Genomic DNA, 18,157 nt, shown 5'->3' on the forward strand with positions numbered 1-18,157 from the left:
TTAGTACTACAATTAGATATCTAATATGTGAGGTGTTATGCATATCAATCCTGGACCTTTTTAAATGTCTTGATTAAGAAAGGATATTGTTTATTGTTTATTGTAACAAACCCTGCAGAACACATCTACGTCATATCCATTGAAAATATCAATTAAATACACATGTACTTATATATCTGAAATACAACTTATATGCATGTACTTATATCTAAAATTAACATCGAAAATTAAAAAAAATCAGAATTTTGTTTTGCGTTAAGCCCCAGTCCCACTAGACCACGATCGCACCACGCTCACCGCGATCTAAAATGAATTTAGATCGTGGTGAGGTCGCGGTATGAGCGGCATGAAAATGTAAATTTTCGTTGCTTTCACGATGCTACTACGTCCTCTCTACGCTTCTACAAAGATCCCGCTACGATTATACCACGTTCTAACCGCGCTTATTCTGCGACCTCACTACGCTTATCAAGATCTTTCTACGCTCTTCACGTTCTCACTACGATCATACCACGAGTTATTCGATTGCAACACGATCTTGCTGCGATTATAACACGTTCTTACCACGATTATACTACGTTCATAGCACGATCTTACTACGTTCTCAGCATCGTGTTCCATATCAATACAGTTCAATTCCTTCTGTTTCTAATTAAATCGTAGATTTCTCGGAAACAATACAGTCATGCCACTAAAATCTACCAGAACACATGGGCATGGTGGTAGGAGTTGATGTAGAGGCAGAGGGAGCAAAGTAACGAATCCTGATCAAGCAGAGATGTCGGACCGACCAATCCAACCTAAATTACAACCTATTGCTGGTCCATAAAGCTCAATGACGATATTTTAGTGAACGATAGCAGAGATGACATAGATGTATCAATATATATAGGAAGATGTGGTATGAGTGCCAATGAGACAACTCTCCATCCAAGTAACAATTTATAAAAGTAAACCATTATAGGCCAAGGTATGGCCTTCAACACGGAGCCTTAGCTCACATCAATCAGCACGTTATAAAGGACCCAAAATATTACTAGTGTTAAACCATTTAAACGGGAAAACCAACGGTCTTATCTATATAAAAACGAGAAGCATGGTTGAGCCGTTAGAGCAAATGGATAATTACATTCAAACAAACAAAATCTAGGGAGCTTTTTTTATATATTTAATGTGAAAATGACAACGAGAATGATGGTCGTAGTGTGAACGTAGTCAGGTCGTAAGAAGAGCGTGATGAGGACGGCAAGGGCGTGCTAAAATCGTACTATGGTCGTGAACAGCGTGGTATAGTCAACTCCTACCACGTGTTCTGGTAGAATTTGGTGGCATGACTGTATTGTTTCCGAGAAACTACGATTTAATCAGAAATAGAAGGAATTGAACTGTATTTATATGGAACACGATGTTGACGTTATTGCTGAGAACGTAGTAAGATCGCGCTATGAACGTAGTATAATCGTGGCAAGAACGTGCTATAATCGCAGTAAGATCGTGTTGCAATCGGATAACTCGTGGTATGGTCGTAGTGAGAACGTGAAGAGCGTAGAAAGATCTTGATAAGCGTAGTGAAGTCGCAGAATAAGCGCGGTGAGAACGTGGTATAATCTTAGCGGGATCTTTGTAGAAGCGTAGAGAGGACGTAGTAGCATCGTGAAAGCAACGAAAATTTACATTTTTATGCCGCTCATAACGCGACCTCACCACGATCTAAATTTATTTTAGATCGCGGTGAGCGTGGTGCGATCATGGTCTAGTGGAACTGGGGCTTTATATGTACAATTTTCTCTTTTTTATTTAACCAAACACAAACCTTTGTTTTACAATCAGAATTTAAGAATATCGTATACGATATTACAACTAAACTCTTCAGGTACTAGGATTGAAATGTTGTATTTGCGCCAGACGCGAGTTTTGGATACAAAAGACTCACCAGTTACGCTCGAATCATAAAAAAATAAAGTACGAAGTTGAATAGCACTGAAAGACCATATCATAGAAAAATATGTAAAACCTGATATACATTATAATTGTCAATACTACTTATCTGGATCAATTTGATTCTTTTCTAAACATAAAAACTGTCATATCCAATAAAGATTATAAAATAAAACAATGTGGTATCATTGCCAATAAGACAACTCTCCACCAGAGACAAACTGATATAGAAATTAAAAACTACAGGTCATTGGTCATTAATATGGGTTTGGCAATTTAAAACAATACAACTTTCGTATAATGAAAAATTATCTATGTAAAAATTACAATCTAACGAAAAAACGGAACTAAATATTCACAGTTGCTTAAATATTTAGAAAACTTGATAGATTTTAAGCAAATTTAAGAGGCCAGTTTTGGCAGTGTTTATGTTGCTCAACTCTGGTCACGGAGATTGATTTCTTTTTTGAACTTATGATTACTGGTATCTTTAATCTCTTAAAAAAAAAACACCAAAAAAAAAAAACATGTTATTATCACGAAACAATAATGAATTATGTTTTAATTATTTACGTTTAGATTTATTTTGGACATTCTATTTGTTAATTCGTTTGATGTGTTTTATCATTTGATTTTGCCATTTGATTAGGGACTTTCCGTTTTGAATTTTCCTCGGAGTTTAGTATTTTTGTGATTTTACGTTTTTGACAGCATGAAATATAATATTAAATATACAGTTGTTAATGGATGCTGGCTAATATTCTTATTTGATACGAAATCTGATACCTCTACCTATTTTTGAACGCCATATGATTAGTTTTATTAAATAATCATGTTGATATAAGAAAGGTTTTCAAATCAAATACTTATTTTAATATTTTTAAGACCCCGAGAACAACTATGTAAGCAAACCATGTTTGCAATTTCATTCAAATATAACAATATATATAATTGGTACACTGACCGTAGAAAAAGAGTTTGTTAACATTTAGAATCAGACAAAACTACTATGATATTATCTGAAATGACTATTATATTTTGAACTTTTACATGGACAGTTCGAGGTTGTCACATTGTTTTGACCTAGCTAGCATCCATTACCATCTTAGCTCTAAACTAGGTTTTATTTGCGAGAGAATAAAAACTGTTTTATTGACTGTGTAGTTTCAATTTACTATTGTTTTCGTGTTTTTAAAATGTTGTAATGATATCGTACAATTCTCCTTGCCTTGTTTGCCATGTGCTTTTTTATTGCCTTTTGTTATATATTTATTTAAGAAGTAAAGCAATTAATTTCAATAGATAATGCTGCACTGTTAAGCAATTTTTGTTTAAAGGTGATTTAATTTTAAAAGTCTATAATGTGGAAAGTTTGTTATTTGACCTCTGAATATTCAGGTTAATAAAATGTGCTTTCCCTTTGACATAATAAGTTTATCTTAATTCCAAATATAATCCTTTAAACAAGAACATGTATAAAAAGAATTGAATGCACAAGGTTGAACGACATTTAATACTGATTCGACGTCAGTGAGTTATCTACGTCACAATGGATATTTTGAAATTTGCAGATGTAAATATTATAGTTTAAGGAAATGGGTTACCGTGTTTACCTTCCTGATTATAACTTACCTGTATGGTTTAAAATAGATTCTTTACAATGATCCAATGGATTTGATGAATAGGTATCTAGTGGACTCGTAATGCGTATTTATTTTGCTTCTCTAGTGAATTTTCTATTTCAATATTCCCCTAAAATGCCAAAAAGATTGAAATATTAAAGAATATAAAATAAAAAGAATTTCATTTTAAAATAATTTTAACATGCTGGACGAAGGTAAGATTAGATGTTCTATACATGATCTTTAGAACATACAGCCGCTGAAAAATTTAGTACATATTCCATTTAAACCTTGAAAATTATCAAATTGATTTTGATGTTGAAGAAAACAAACCTGTCAACACTTAAAAGGTGATGCTATATTTGATAAGGTTCCTCATCAAATTAATATATCATCATATTTGCAAATATTTTTTTTAAATCAAATGTTTGAATAAGGGTTATTAAAATGCACTTTTTTAATCTTTAAAAAGTCATTGACATAAATGTCCACTCAATAGGGTCAAAGGTTTTATACAGTTAAACAAGATGGGAACACAACTTTTACGTTATCTAACGGTTCTAATTTGGGAACAACATGTTATCTACAGCTATGTATCTTCTTTCTATAAAATGTATACTATGCGCGATAAAAATAAAACAAGGCAGGCATGTTAGTTTGCGTAAATATATGTGGTTTTTTTTACACAAGAATTTCGCCATTTTGTATTTATTTTGTATCTCTTAGAAAAAGTTTTTATTCGTAAATCTGCCTTTAATGAAAAAAAACTTTTCATGTTATTATAGATAAAAGGATAAAAATTGTGTACGCTAGACTCGCGTTTCGTCTTTAAAAGAAGCAATAGTGACGCTCGAATAAAAAAAAAAGACAATTGAAAAAAGGCAAAATGAAGAACTACATTGAAGAGCATTGGTGACATTTTATGCATAAAGAAAATATCATTTTCCATTTGGTGCGTTCGCAGTGCGATTTTTTGTTTACCTACATCATAAACGTTTTAGTTTTGAAGGTCCGTATCTCTTAGAAAAAGTTTTTTTTTCGTAAATCTGCCTTTAATGAAAAAAACTTTTCATGTTATCATAGATACAAGGATAAAAAATGTGTACGCTAAAATCGCGTTTCGTCTTTAAAAGAAGCAATAGTGACGCTCGAATAAAAAAAAAAGACAAATGAAAAAAGGCAAAATGAAGAACTACATTGAAGAGCATTGATGACATTTTATGCATAAAGCAAATAGCATTTTCCATTTGGTGCGTTCGCAGTGCTATTATTTGTTTACCTACATCATTGTGTACATCATGAACGTTTTAGTTTTGAAGGTCCTGAAGTAATGATCATTTTACAAGATTGAAAAAAGGTCGTGAAAAAATATTCAAAGCAGAATTGAAATGTCCCTTAACATGTGTAAATAAAACTAATATTGATATAATATGAACGAGTTTTAAATAGAATAAGTGGAATAAAGTGGAATAAAGTGTAAATGCAACAAAACATTTCATTGACTTAGATTTAAGAATGAATACAAACATTTGAAAAATAAGAAGTTGTTTGATTGCCAATAAGACAACTCTTTACTAGAGATCAAAATGACACAGAAATTAACAACTATAGGTCACCGTACGGCCGTCAACAATGAACAAAGCCCATACCGCATAGTCAGCTATAAAAGTCCCCGAAATGACCAGAAAACTAACGGCCTAATTTATGTACAAAAACTGAACGAAAAACAAATACGTTTTTTACAGACATGACCCTGGTGATAAACAACCCTTGTACATTGATACACTTACCTGTTTATGATCGATACTTGGATTGCATGCAGAGAATTGAAGACCCATCCCTGTGCCAGACAGTTCGCACAGGTATATATTTATGTAAAAATAATTGAAACACATACAATGAGAAAGCATCATATTAAGTAAAAAGAAATTCCAATAATATATCCATAAGCTCTTGCTTTATTTATTTTTCATTTTCGCCTCGTTTCACGTTGTAAGACATAAAAAAATTGAACCCAGAGAAACGCTTTGGATGCACGAAAATGATAACTTGCTAATCTTCTGGTGCAGAAAAAAAACCTGGTAATGTTATTTCACAAATCATAGATAAAATCTATGTTATGCATGTATCAGAATAATGACAATCACATTTGAAAAAATATCAGTTAGTAAGTGCAAGTTGTCTACTTGCCTCTGTATGAACTGTTCATCTAAAAAAGAAATAGTATTGATTGCATTCATGCATCAGTCGGCACTTTGTAAATTTATATCAGAAAGACCATACCATACAATATTTTACCTCATACAGTTTATTCCTATTTCTTTTTTAATGAAAAACACATTTAATCTAAACGTTTTTTTAGGCAGATTGTACATTTTGTTTCCTTTCGCGCAAATGGCAACAAATGCCTTGTAGTTATATCATAGCCTATCATACATAATCAAACTTTATCTTGTTTATCGGATTTGTTTAATTTGCATATTTGCAGAAAACGTGAGAGTTGAAGTTAGAGATAGCCAAGTAGTGGCCCAAGTAGGTCAGGAATTTTATTACATTGGAGATGAAGATGATCCGAACGATCTTCTTAACCAATCACCTGGAAAAACAACGGGATGCTTTACATTTGAAGGTATATATTTGATACTCTTGCATACTATTTACCGGGTTTATAATAATATAAGCAACACGATTGGTGCCACATGTGGAGCAGGATCTGTTTACCCTTCATGAGCACCTGAGATCACCCCACGCCTTAAATATTGCTAGGCTCTACATGGGAACATAAGTTGTATTTCAAGCACATTGATAAATCAATATGTTTTAAATTCTGGTTCCAGTGAAACTTTAAGTAAACCTTATCATTTCGATTTAAAGCTAAACCAATTGTAAATTTGGTAATGATAATAATCATCAGAAATTTCAATGTTTCATTACTGATACCAATCTATAAAAATATGCCGTAGTATGAAGCGCTTGCTTTCAACACACCATGTTATCTTCGTTTGGTGGTGGTGTGATTCCATTAGCTTTTAAATCATTATTGGTATAATTCGATATGTCGCAACGATTTTATAAAGTGGTAAATAACGGTTTGTAAAACATTATACTTTATCACTGTTTCAAGATTTTATAGTTAAAAAGGGAACTATTTTGAAATATGATCACTTATAAGTTCCAAGTTGCAAATTTAAGTTAAAATCAAAATTAAAATGTAGGAGCAGTTTATTCAAAATAGGCAGTTTTAAAGTTGTTGTTTATTCATTAAAACAGGTATTAATCCGCCAGAAGAATTAATCCCAAAAACTGTAATTGAAGAGTTTAGTGCTGACCAACACACAGAACAAACTCCTCGTACTTCAAGATTACGAGGAATACAAGTACCCTCAGTGACACGTACAAGTAAGATTATTGTATTTATATATCTTGATGAATCTATAGATATATATGTATAGATCACAACTATGTAATATTATATACAATAGATACAATCACTCTATTACTTTAAGTTTTCGTAAATGTATAAAAACCTTTCTAAGCATTCTGTGAATAAAAAGCACTATTTTCTGTTGTTTTTTGTTGCGTTCAAAACAGTATGAGATTATACCATCCTTAAGCTTATTTGACCAATGTTCGAAAAAATATAAACATTATTGGTCAAGAATTTATGTAAAAAAAGATATCAATTTATAATTATAATAATACGTTAATATTTCATAGTGCTGATACATATACACAGCATGGTTCCGCAATGACATATCTTCATTTGGAAGAAAACCACACATTTTTTTCTGTTATATTTTTAAACACAAGTTCTGTGTCTACCTGCTAAGGAAAGTTTCTATAATTTAAAGTTTGGCCAAAAAGAGGCATTGTCATAATTTATTGTGGGAGCCTAGCTTAATATTCTAAGACAAACTGTTATATCGTGTTTTATCATTTCAGATGGCAGTAAACGGTTGTGGGAGTTTTTACGTGATCTTTTGAATGATCCAATGACAAACCCTTCTTACATTAAATGGACCAACCAAGAGAAAGGCGAATTCAGAATGGTAAAAACAAAAGAAATAGCTCGAATGTGGGGTGAAATAAAAAATAACGAACGAATGAATTACGAAAATATGAGTCGTGCAATAAGGTAAATATTTTTTTCTGTTAAGGAAATTCCAACTAATTTGATCTAGCAAAAGCGATTTTTGAACAAATGTTGAATTCAATTTTCATTTAGCCTGATTTATTCAACATTTTCTGGAAGCATGAGATAGTGTTAGGTTCTGAATGGCTTAAAAAGAGCTGCATGATGTAAAACAAAAATATTGAAATCAGTCTGATGTTTTATCAAAGTTTTACAAATAAATTCAAATATTCATTGTAAACTTCGTCCCAATAAAATACAAATCAATTTCAATATTTTGCTTGTTTTTTTTTTTAGATATTATTATAAACGGAAAATAATGGAACCAGTATTAAACAGGCGACTTGTGTACAGATTTGGACCAAAGTCGCATGGTTGGAGACTTCCAAATTAGAGCTAATGGTTGGTGTGGTTGTTCTCTATATTTTACAACTGTTATAAAGCGGGTACAAACAATCTATGTCCATTATAATAGCAACATTACGAATGTTAGAAAGGATTAAAGCTGAAGACTACAGTATGTTTCCGGTGAAATTTTATCATATTATCCAAACCACGAGAAGTGAAGATGAGTTTCTGCAAAAGATCCTTTACAATCCACATACATTTAAATCTTGTTTTTATTCTCCTGACTAGAATAACCACACATGTGAACTTTGAATTTCATGGATTAGATTTAATGTAGACCTAAAATAATGGAACTTGGCGATTGCTTGATTCCTATTTGGAATTCTGTATTTTTGAAATACTTAGTTTTTTGTATGTAGTTTGCTTCTTAAACGAATGGGAAACCATTATACTAACCATCAGAAAAGCTTTGTAAAATTATGTTTATTTGGATGACATATATACCTATAGATTTTGACACAATTGAATTAACATAATTTTAACAATAACGCACTGTCAAATGACATAAACATTTTGTAACATATTCAATATGAACGTGTTTTGCATAATTTCGAACCGTTTGTTTTGCGTCTAAATAACATCTCAAAGGATATCACATATTATTTGAAGTATTGTTATGTGATGGAATATCAAGTAAGAAATGGTAAATACTGTTGTTGATAAATAAGCGTATTTAAAAACAAATCATGCATTGTACTTAATGAATACTGTTTTCAAAATGTCAGGTAACTTCCCTTGTAACTAAATCAAATACTGGAAACCGTCTTGTTTTGTCTATGTTTGTGAAGGTCAACAAATTCTTATAACTGCCATAGATCATAAGATACCACTTTAGGTGTTCTGGGCATTTTGCATTTTAATGTTCATTGTAATCATTTTTGATTGTTAAAATCGTTGTATTTTATCTGTCTTTTAATTTTATTTGTGAAAAAGAGTTTATATTTTTATACTGCTGTTTATGTATTGTTGTTCATGATGTTAAATAAAATTAATAACCTTGCAAGTTGACAACGAATCTCATTCTTCATTCATTATTATCCATGATGATCATAAAAGATCTCAAATGAAAACAGTATTATACCATAGCCCATGTAAGGAATAGTATTATTTATAAGTTATATTTTTGATAATAGAATCACTTTCATCAAAGAAGGTTTTTGATTCGTTGGTGTTTTTTGACACTGCAGTTTCATGTATTTATAACGCAAAGTATGCTAATTATGACTTGGATGGAGAGTTGTCACATTTATTCTCATACCATACTATCTTAAACCTATTCACATATTGTCATTTATAATATTGTTTGCTTCATGAACATTTACTTTTTTCATAATTCAATTTAACTTTAAGCATACTTTATGAAAGTTATTTATTGAAATCCTTCAAAAAACCAAGCATCATCGAAAAGGCCGTGTCTTTGCAGCGTAAAAAAGTAACATTGAATCACCAACGATCTCCCCTTGATAGAATGTAATAGATACTTTGATTCACTATGCCATGAGGGTAAAACCCTCGATTCACTATGCCATGACTGTAAAGCATTCATTTCAAAGTTGTTGGTATTCCCCAAACATACATTAAATATTACTATAAACAGTTTATTGTTTGTGATGTTTTAACTGTCAAATTTACTGATAATTTATAGTCTTTAAAAAAGGCAAAACAATATATAAACCCTTTATTTGTTAATTAGACTAATTGGGATAAGAGAATCTTGGTTCGTACTATATATGTCCATCTATATTATTTTATAAGATTCTGGTGGCATTTACATTATTTTGTGTTGTTTACGTTTAAATCCAACCATAGTCTAATAGCCTCTTTAATATTCAAACACTTCATTTAAACACGTAAATTAATAAATTCAAAGTCCAAAAAATCAGATATTACTAGTTGAATCTTTCTTGAAAGTTGAAACCTATTTCCAAATTACGATACGAGATACATAATAGAAACAGATTGATATCATAAAATTGTTATGCAGTGTAGATCTAGAACAAAGATTAAGATGTGAAAGAGACTATGTTTATTATGGGTACACATTTTTTAACCAAGAACAACTGTTTAAAGGTGAAGGATAAATATATTACATTATGGGAACAAACTCTTTAATCGTCGATCTATGTATGTCGTGTTTTGTCAGTCTGTGTTTCGACTAATACAAGCTGGTTTTTGGTCTTGTATATTTTGCATCGTTTACAATAAACTCATTATAGATACAAGGACTAAATTTTGTATTTACGCCAGACGCGCGTTTCGTCTACAAAAGACTCATCAGTGACCCTCGAATCCAAAAAAGTAAAAAAAAAGCCAAATAAAGTACGAAGTTGAAGAGCATTGAGATCCAAAATTCCTAAAAGTGTTGCCAAATACAGCGAAGGTAATCTATGCCTGAGGTAGAAAAGCATTAGTATTTCAAAAAAATCAAAATTTTGTAAACAGTAAATTTATATATATAACAATATCAATGATAATTCATGTCAGCACAAAAAGTGCTGACTACTAGGCTTGTGCTGTCACAAATTGCTACTACTCAAAAGCAATGTAATCATGCCTATTTTAAATAAAATTGACGTTTCAATAATGAGAGTTTTGGAATTGCACACACATTTCTATTTGTATCTTTTCCCAAAATGATTTCTGCAATAGGGTTTAATATGACGACTAGTTCTAATCATTATTGTTATTTGTATAAAGTTTGACTCTTATCGATGTAAATGTTAACTTATTTAATGTCGATTATAAAAACATACTGAGATCTTTATAATTTTTAACTTATTTAATGTCGATTATAAAAACATACTGAGATCTTTTTAATTGTTAACTTATTTAATGTCGATTATAAAAACATACTGAGATCTTTATAATTGTTAACTTATTTAATGGCGATTATAAAAACATACTGAGATCTTTATAATTGTTAACTTATTTAATGGCGATTATAAAAACATACTGAGATCTTTATAATTGTTAACTTATTTAATGGCGATTATAAAAACATACTGAGATCTTTATAATTGTTAACTTATTTAATGTCGATTATAAAAACATACTGAGATCTTTATAATTGTTAACTTATTTAATGTCGATTATAAAAACATACTGAGATCTTTATAATTGTTAACTTATTTAATGTCGATTATAAAAACATACTGAGATCTTTATAATTGTTAACTTATTTAATGTCGATTATAAAAACATACTGAGATCTTTATAATTGTTAACTTATTTAATGTCGATTATAAAAACATACTGAGATCTTTATAATTGTTAACTTATTTAATGTCGATTATAAAAACATACTGAGATCTTTATAATTGTTAACTTATTTAATGTCGATTATAAAAACATACTGAGATCTTTATAATTGTTAACTTATTTAATGGCGATTATAAAAACATACTGAGATCTTTATAATTGTTAACTTATTTAATGTCGATTATAAAAACATACTGAGATCTTTATAATTGTTAATTTATTTAATGCCGATTGTAAAAATATACTGAGATCTTTATAATTGTTAACTTATTTAATGCTGATTAAAATATAATAACGGATTCTTATTGTTATATTTATTCATTGCTACCACAAAATAATGCTCAACATTGTAAATGATACATTCCAATCGCATTATAATTTGAAGTAACGGAAAGGTACAATCATGTATTATATGATTGCATGTAGTGAAGGGATAACAATAGTCACCAATTTCATATCTGATTGATAAATGAAGGCAACATTAGTAAAACGTTGTTTGATTGTCAAACATTGATTATGAAAAAACAACTTTTAAAAAACGATAAGAGGTAAACAACAGAACAACAGAAACACTGAACAGCAACCAAAAAAACCAAACACCAACATACATAGCCATGGACTATTTGATAACAACAGTCATATTCCTAACTTGGTACAGGACATTTCTAGAAAACAATGGTGGGTTGCATCTGGTTTAATGGCTAGCAAAACATCTCGCTTATATTGTACTGTTAAAAAACAGTTCAAATAAACACCAGATATCTCAGTACAGAGAAATATAAATAAATATTATAATAGAAGATTAAAACATGTAAAACCATGTAAATAACAACGGATACATAACATGAATTTACGACAACACTTAAGCACACTATAAACGAAGTAATATCTGAGTTTCACACGAATGTATCAACGCCACAAAATGTGATGTATATTGTAAAGTTTATATGATCACAGGATATATACAATGTAAATTTTACAAACTGTCACAAGTGGATCAAATATGAAAGCTATGCTGATACCATGTAGATTTTACAGAACAAAAAACTAAATTGATAAAATCTCTTTGATGTTATAATGACCTTTTACGAACTCCGGCAAATATAGTAGACAGCCAACAACAACTACTAATAAACAAAGTATGATATTACTCGAGTTTTAAATACGTATTTAGTCATACAAATGTAAGCTTCCAATGTACAACTTTGCGAATGTGTCAGTTTAAGGTAAAACACTAATGACGAGTCAACGGCATTTTGATTGCAGTTGTATTTGCATTGGTATATATCATTCAATGCGATAATTTTGTCAGGCCCCTCAGTCATGTTTCATTGAACCATTCTCAATTTGCGTTAAATCTGGAACGTATAATGTATTTTTGATTCATTTTACGGCGGAACATGACATTCAACTTTGTCGATTTCCCATTTTTAAAACTGAAATTAAATTTGCATGGCAGGTGATGTATGCATCGCAGGAGGCGATAACTCTGAGAAAGCATCCCGATTTCGATCCTTTTAGGGTTTATGAAAGTTGATCAATTTTTAGTTCGTTGCCTTCACTTTTTTTTCTAGTAATTGCTTTGCATGCAGGATACTCGAAAATGGTGTCAAGGGAGAGCTGAAAATTCAGTCCCTGACTGAGCGGGGATCGAACCAGGAATCTTTGCGTTAGTAGTCCGATACTCTAACCACAGATCTCCTTAACCCTACAGGTTAAGTCATTGACTTGAGGCTTGATATTTTTTCTGATTCTCTTCTTATAACGCTTAATTTCAAAATACTTTGTAAGAGCAAACAGTGGTTGATTTGGAGTTCTAATAGGGTAACATATCTCCTGCAGACTGTAACCTTGTAAACTAGCACATTTTTAAATTCTCGCGTGTCAGTCTAGTGCGATGCAGGGTTTATAATTAACACTTCCATTAAAGCGTAGGTGTGGCATGCCACAAAACGAGGTTCAACCCACCATTTTTTCATAAAATGCCCTGTACCAAGTCAGGAAAATGGCCATTGTTACATTATAGTTCGTTTCTGTGTGTGTTACATTACGGTGGTGTGTGTCTGTTGTGTCGTAGTTTTCTTATATTTGATACGTTTCCCTCAGTTTTAGTTTGTAACCTGCATTTGTTTTTTTCTCTATCGATTTATGAATTTTGAACAGCAGTATACTTCTGTTGCCTTTATTTATATTTATATCAGCTTAATATATTTTGCCCAAATATGATTGTTATATTTTCCACTGGACGCTAAACAAAAAATATTTTCATCCATACTGACAGTAAAAAAATGAAATGCATAAAATTTATACTTTTGCCATATATAAATGATCTACTGGTTATTAAATGTTCTTTGGTGGTGAGATAATTTCTAACCACAAGAGTAAGACAAGATTCCATTACAATAAAATAAAAACGAAAATTAACAAAAAGAGTGCATACAGGTTAACTAAGATGATGATTAGAAAAAAGCTGCTCGTGTATCCATTAACATCATTTATATTGAATAATATTCTGTCTAATTATCTCCGCCTGTTACTTAATTTGGACTTGCTATTTGATAAGGAAAAATGAAGAAAAAAAAACAAACGCTTGTTAAACTGATGAACTATTTCATTGCAACATTATTCTATAACGTACAATGCTCATGAAGCCACACTATAATGGTTTCAGAAAAACCCTAAAAATTTCATCTTTGAGATAAGTAAGAACGCATAGACCCAGGAGCGTTTCAATTACTAGAAAATGTATAACCTATTGCATATCACATTTTACAAGGACTTAAATTTTAAAACCTAAAACATTTCCTTTGATCTTTGCTTGAGTGCATATTTTTAAATATTCATATTCATCTTATGATTCCAAGAAAAGTATGATTATAAATAGAAAGTCGATATAATCAATACATGAGGGTCTGTATGTAGGGGGATTATGTCTTCCTATTTTGCATTCTGTGATACTTAAGCCGTCTTTCACTTTTCTGCAATAATGTTTTTGATATTTTTTTTTACAACTTTTTCTCTATTCTTCATCTTTTGGAACCATTTTTCTGTAGTTTTGGTCAATTATTTTCTTGTTTGTAAGCCCCATCTATAGCCTCATAGATTTAAACAACTAGGAAGTAAGTGTTGAATGTTTTGATTGGCTGCCTATTGGGAAACGTACGAATTAGGAAGTTTAGATGTGGACCATATTATAATACAGGAAGTAAATATCATCAATATATATATTCTCGGAAATACCGTCTTATGTAAAATTGGAAAACACTAAACCGTTATATTTTGAGGTGACCCTCGTTTTGAATTTACACATCGCGTACTTTATTAAGTTTAAAATGGAATTCATTCATTTCAATGTTTTGTAACTGATTTTCAGTCAAAAATTTGAAAATATGTCTTTGGTCAATTGTTATAAACAAGCAAAATTATACATTTTTGCAATAGAGAACTAATAGTATAATATTCGTATATCCGTCGTTACGCATTAGTACATGTACTATGTCATTGAAAGTTGATTATATTTTAGACATATAATCATCTGTTGCTTGTGTATTTCATGAGTGCTCCTTGTAATAACCACTATAGTGGTCCATAAAATTTACTTATGTAAGCATTTATAAACATCTTATTAATTAATGAACCGGTTATAAATCTAGAACGTTTAGTGCAGAAAGGTTCCTGGTGCTATCTCAATGACACCATGACACCATGAATATGTCGAAATACGTGACATGTATTGTGTATAAAAACTGAAGGAAAATATTTGTTCGAGAAAAGCATTGGCTCATATCTAAAATATCAAAATGAGGCTAATTTGACAGTTGTTGCAATTTTGCATTCAATTTCAATATGAATGACGTCAACAAAAAAGACAAGTTCGCAGATTTTTAACCGAGTTTTTTTTTATTTTAATTGGCTACATGACCTATGGTTATCTAATGCATAAAATAGTGCCCAAATTTAAGTTAGATCATAAGTATAGACTTATTGTGACATAATTTTCTTATAATTTGCTAAAATGAAGATTTGTCTATGCTTTTTTCAAAACTATAATAAAAAGTATGAGTCACCGTGCTTTGTTTCAAGCTATAAGTCGTTCAAAATTGCGTAAATTTCGTAAGATTGTTCATGAAAGACACATTTGTGTGCATACAAAAATGTCCATGAGATAGAATTTTGAAATAAGTTGTGAGAAGATAGGATTTATTATATGTTTAAGAAAAAAAGAGGAAAAAATGGTGTAAATTAAATTGTTTTCTTGCTAAAAGTAAAAATAAAAAAAAATCCCTTTTAGTCCAGTATAATTTTTTTTACCAAAAGAGTTATCTCCCCTTAAATGGCTCATTTGAAAAAAATGATTCTTAAAACAGCAAAAAGTGGTATTTGTTTAAATATTTTGTATAATACAATAAATTACCAAGTTTTCTTTATATAAATAAATAGTCTAACCATTAAATTGGAAATCTGTTTCCAAATTTGAAGATTTGGGAAAATAACAAGACCGATTTAGTGCTGTGATTGTACAATCCAAGATGGTGGTATACCATCAATCTACCATAAAACAACACGTTATACATGTAATGCTGCCGAAGAGTTTTATTTAGGATTGACCTTCTTCCGATACGCTCAAAGCCGAATTCTTGAAAACCAAAGATGTATGAGGACTAAAAACTGAAGAGCTATTAATAAAATAAGACCTTAGAATAAAAGCCAAATTTAAAATATATAAAATATTAGATTAATCAATTTACAATGCACGAATGTGTGATTACTTACTTCTTAATGTATATTATCAACGTAATTTATAAGTGTAACACGATGGGTTCACATGTAAAGCAGAATCGTCCACAAAAATCATCCCCTGTCATTGATGGGGTTTCTTTTACTTATTTCTTACTTTTCTGTGCTGTGTTTGTATATATGTTTGTCTTTTGTAGCCATATTTCCTTTTTTAAACGGATATTGGAAGATCATTTGCGACTATCACTTTGATATCTTTTGTCTCTCTTTTGCAAGTGATGCAATGTAAAGAAAAAACCTCAATGCCTTGCCTCGTCTCGATTAATAAATAACATTTGTACTCTAGCCAAAGTAGGATAAATATGATGTTTTTCTCTCTAAATTTCGCATTTTACCTGTTCCTTAGACTTGTATAAATAAATTTTACATTTTGACAAAAAGCATGGTGTATAATAATCCTGAAAATTTAAATGAACATGAAAAGGATGTTATGAATTCGGTAGATCTACAATACTTTTGAATTTTCGGAGTCAAGTCATATTCAACGTATGTATATTGAAAAAGATAGCCTAGTAGACGAACAATATGAAAAGGTTATTCAAATACAATGTTTGTGGCTTTTTGTGTTCTATATAGATACAATTGAACACTTTAAGCTTTAGAAATTCATATTTTGGAATTTACCTTTTAGTTTGATATTTTTCTAAACTGACAGTTATTGTTCATTTTTCTATTTTTATTATTTGACTTATCAAGGTAAAACAAAAGAAATGAAAATGTACTAAAAATAGGTTGTCCCACTACGTATTAATATACTAAGTCGTAATAAGTGTATGTTTAAAAAATGTAGTATTACCGAACTAAATTTGTTAACCTTGAAAAAATGCCTATTCTCCGTATCTTTGTTGTTTGTAGGACTCTAAAGTGCGATGGGGACGCTAAAGTACGATGGCCACGCTAAAGTACGATGGTATACGCTAAAGTGCGATGCTCACACACGCTAAAGTGCAATGGTCCACGAAAGTATAGACGTAATAAACGTACTATGGATTATGAACAGTCTTTTATACAAACAAAAAATGAACATGTCGAAAGATAAATGTAAAATATTTGATTAACTTTTAACCAAATGTCCATAGCCTACTTAATTTAAACCTAACCATGCTTTGTCGGCTAAGGCAAATGTTTTTTTCCCGGATGCTGGAAGAAGGACTTGTGTCCTGCAGTCGACCATTTTACTATAGAGATACAAAAGTATACGCATAGGTATCCTTTATCTTGTTTTTATTAAAAGCTAACGGATACATTGCAATCATTGTTCATGTTGTAATTTACTGGCGGTTAAAATATTGTCGATATTATTGAAAATTAAAGTCGGTAAAATAAAGGTACATGTTTTCATAAACAAATCATAAATTGTCCGCTAAACATTATTTTGTACATTGTAGGAAAAAAAAACATGTATTTGTACTCGCTGCAAAAAAGGAGAAAGCTAGAAGAACATATTGCATTTCTCTCTCGTTTTAAGATTTAAACAAATAAATGTTACACAATGAACAAATTTTGTATTTGTAATTTTTGATGACGACTTTTAAGGGAGATATTCACATAAGTGACAGACTACATGTGAACAATAAGCTACGCTAATTATCAAAATATTTGATACGCACGAATTTAAAAAAAAATCATACAAAGGATATATAATTTTATATGTCACACTTAAATTACCATTTTAGCAATTATCACGTGGTCGGTCTTTTAAATTCAGAAACAATCAAACAATGACTTAAGCCTGCTAGTAACTTATACAACCTATCACATATGTTATAAAACCTTAGCATACTAGCTTTTGCAAAGAGACCATTTATTAACATCCGTGTTTAGTTTTTTAAATTTTTGTAAGCCCTTTAACATTACCCCTTTGGTCCATCGCACTTTAGCTGGTAGACCATCGTACTATAGCAAACACACATCCATCGTACTTTAGCGTGATACACCATCGCACTTTAGCGTATACCATCGCACTTTAGCGTGACCATCGCACTTTAGAGTACCATCGCAC

The 18,157-nt window shown here is 30.7% G+C and overlaps 1 protein-coding gene across 2 annotated transcripts in view; it reads left to right on the forward strand.

Annotated features, from left to right (window-relative positions):
• Positions 1–11,657, forward strand: part of LOC143083139 (ETS translocation variant 1-like) — a 37,160-nt gene extending 25,503 nt beyond the window's left edge. For both annotated transcript variants that reach the window (XM_076259369.1, XM_076259370.1), the window contains exons 2-6: positions 5,306–5,422; positions 6,049–6,189; positions 6,831–6,959; positions 7,503–7,695; positions 7,990–11,657. In XM_076259369.1, the coding sequence (XP_076115484.1) occupies positions 5,308–5,422; positions 6,049–6,189; positions 6,831–6,959; positions 7,503–7,695; positions 7,990–8,086 (675 nt within the window). In that variant the 5' untranslated portion in view covers positions 5,306–5,307 and the 3' untranslated portion in view covers positions 8,087–11,657. The remainder of the gene's footprint in view (positions 1–5,305; positions 5,423–6,048; positions 6,190–6,830; positions 6,960–7,502; positions 7,696–7,989) is intronic.
• The last annotated feature ends 6,500 nt before the right edge of the window (positions 11,658–18,157 follow it).

Source organism: Mytilus galloprovincialis, chromosome 7 (genome assembly GCF_965363235.1).
Source record: "Mytilus galloprovincialis chromosome 7, xbMytGall1.hap1.1, whole genome shotgun sequence".
Taxonomy (NCBI): domain Eukaryota; kingdom Metazoa; phylum Mollusca; class Bivalvia; order Mytilida; family Mytilidae; genus Mytilus; species Mytilus galloprovincialis.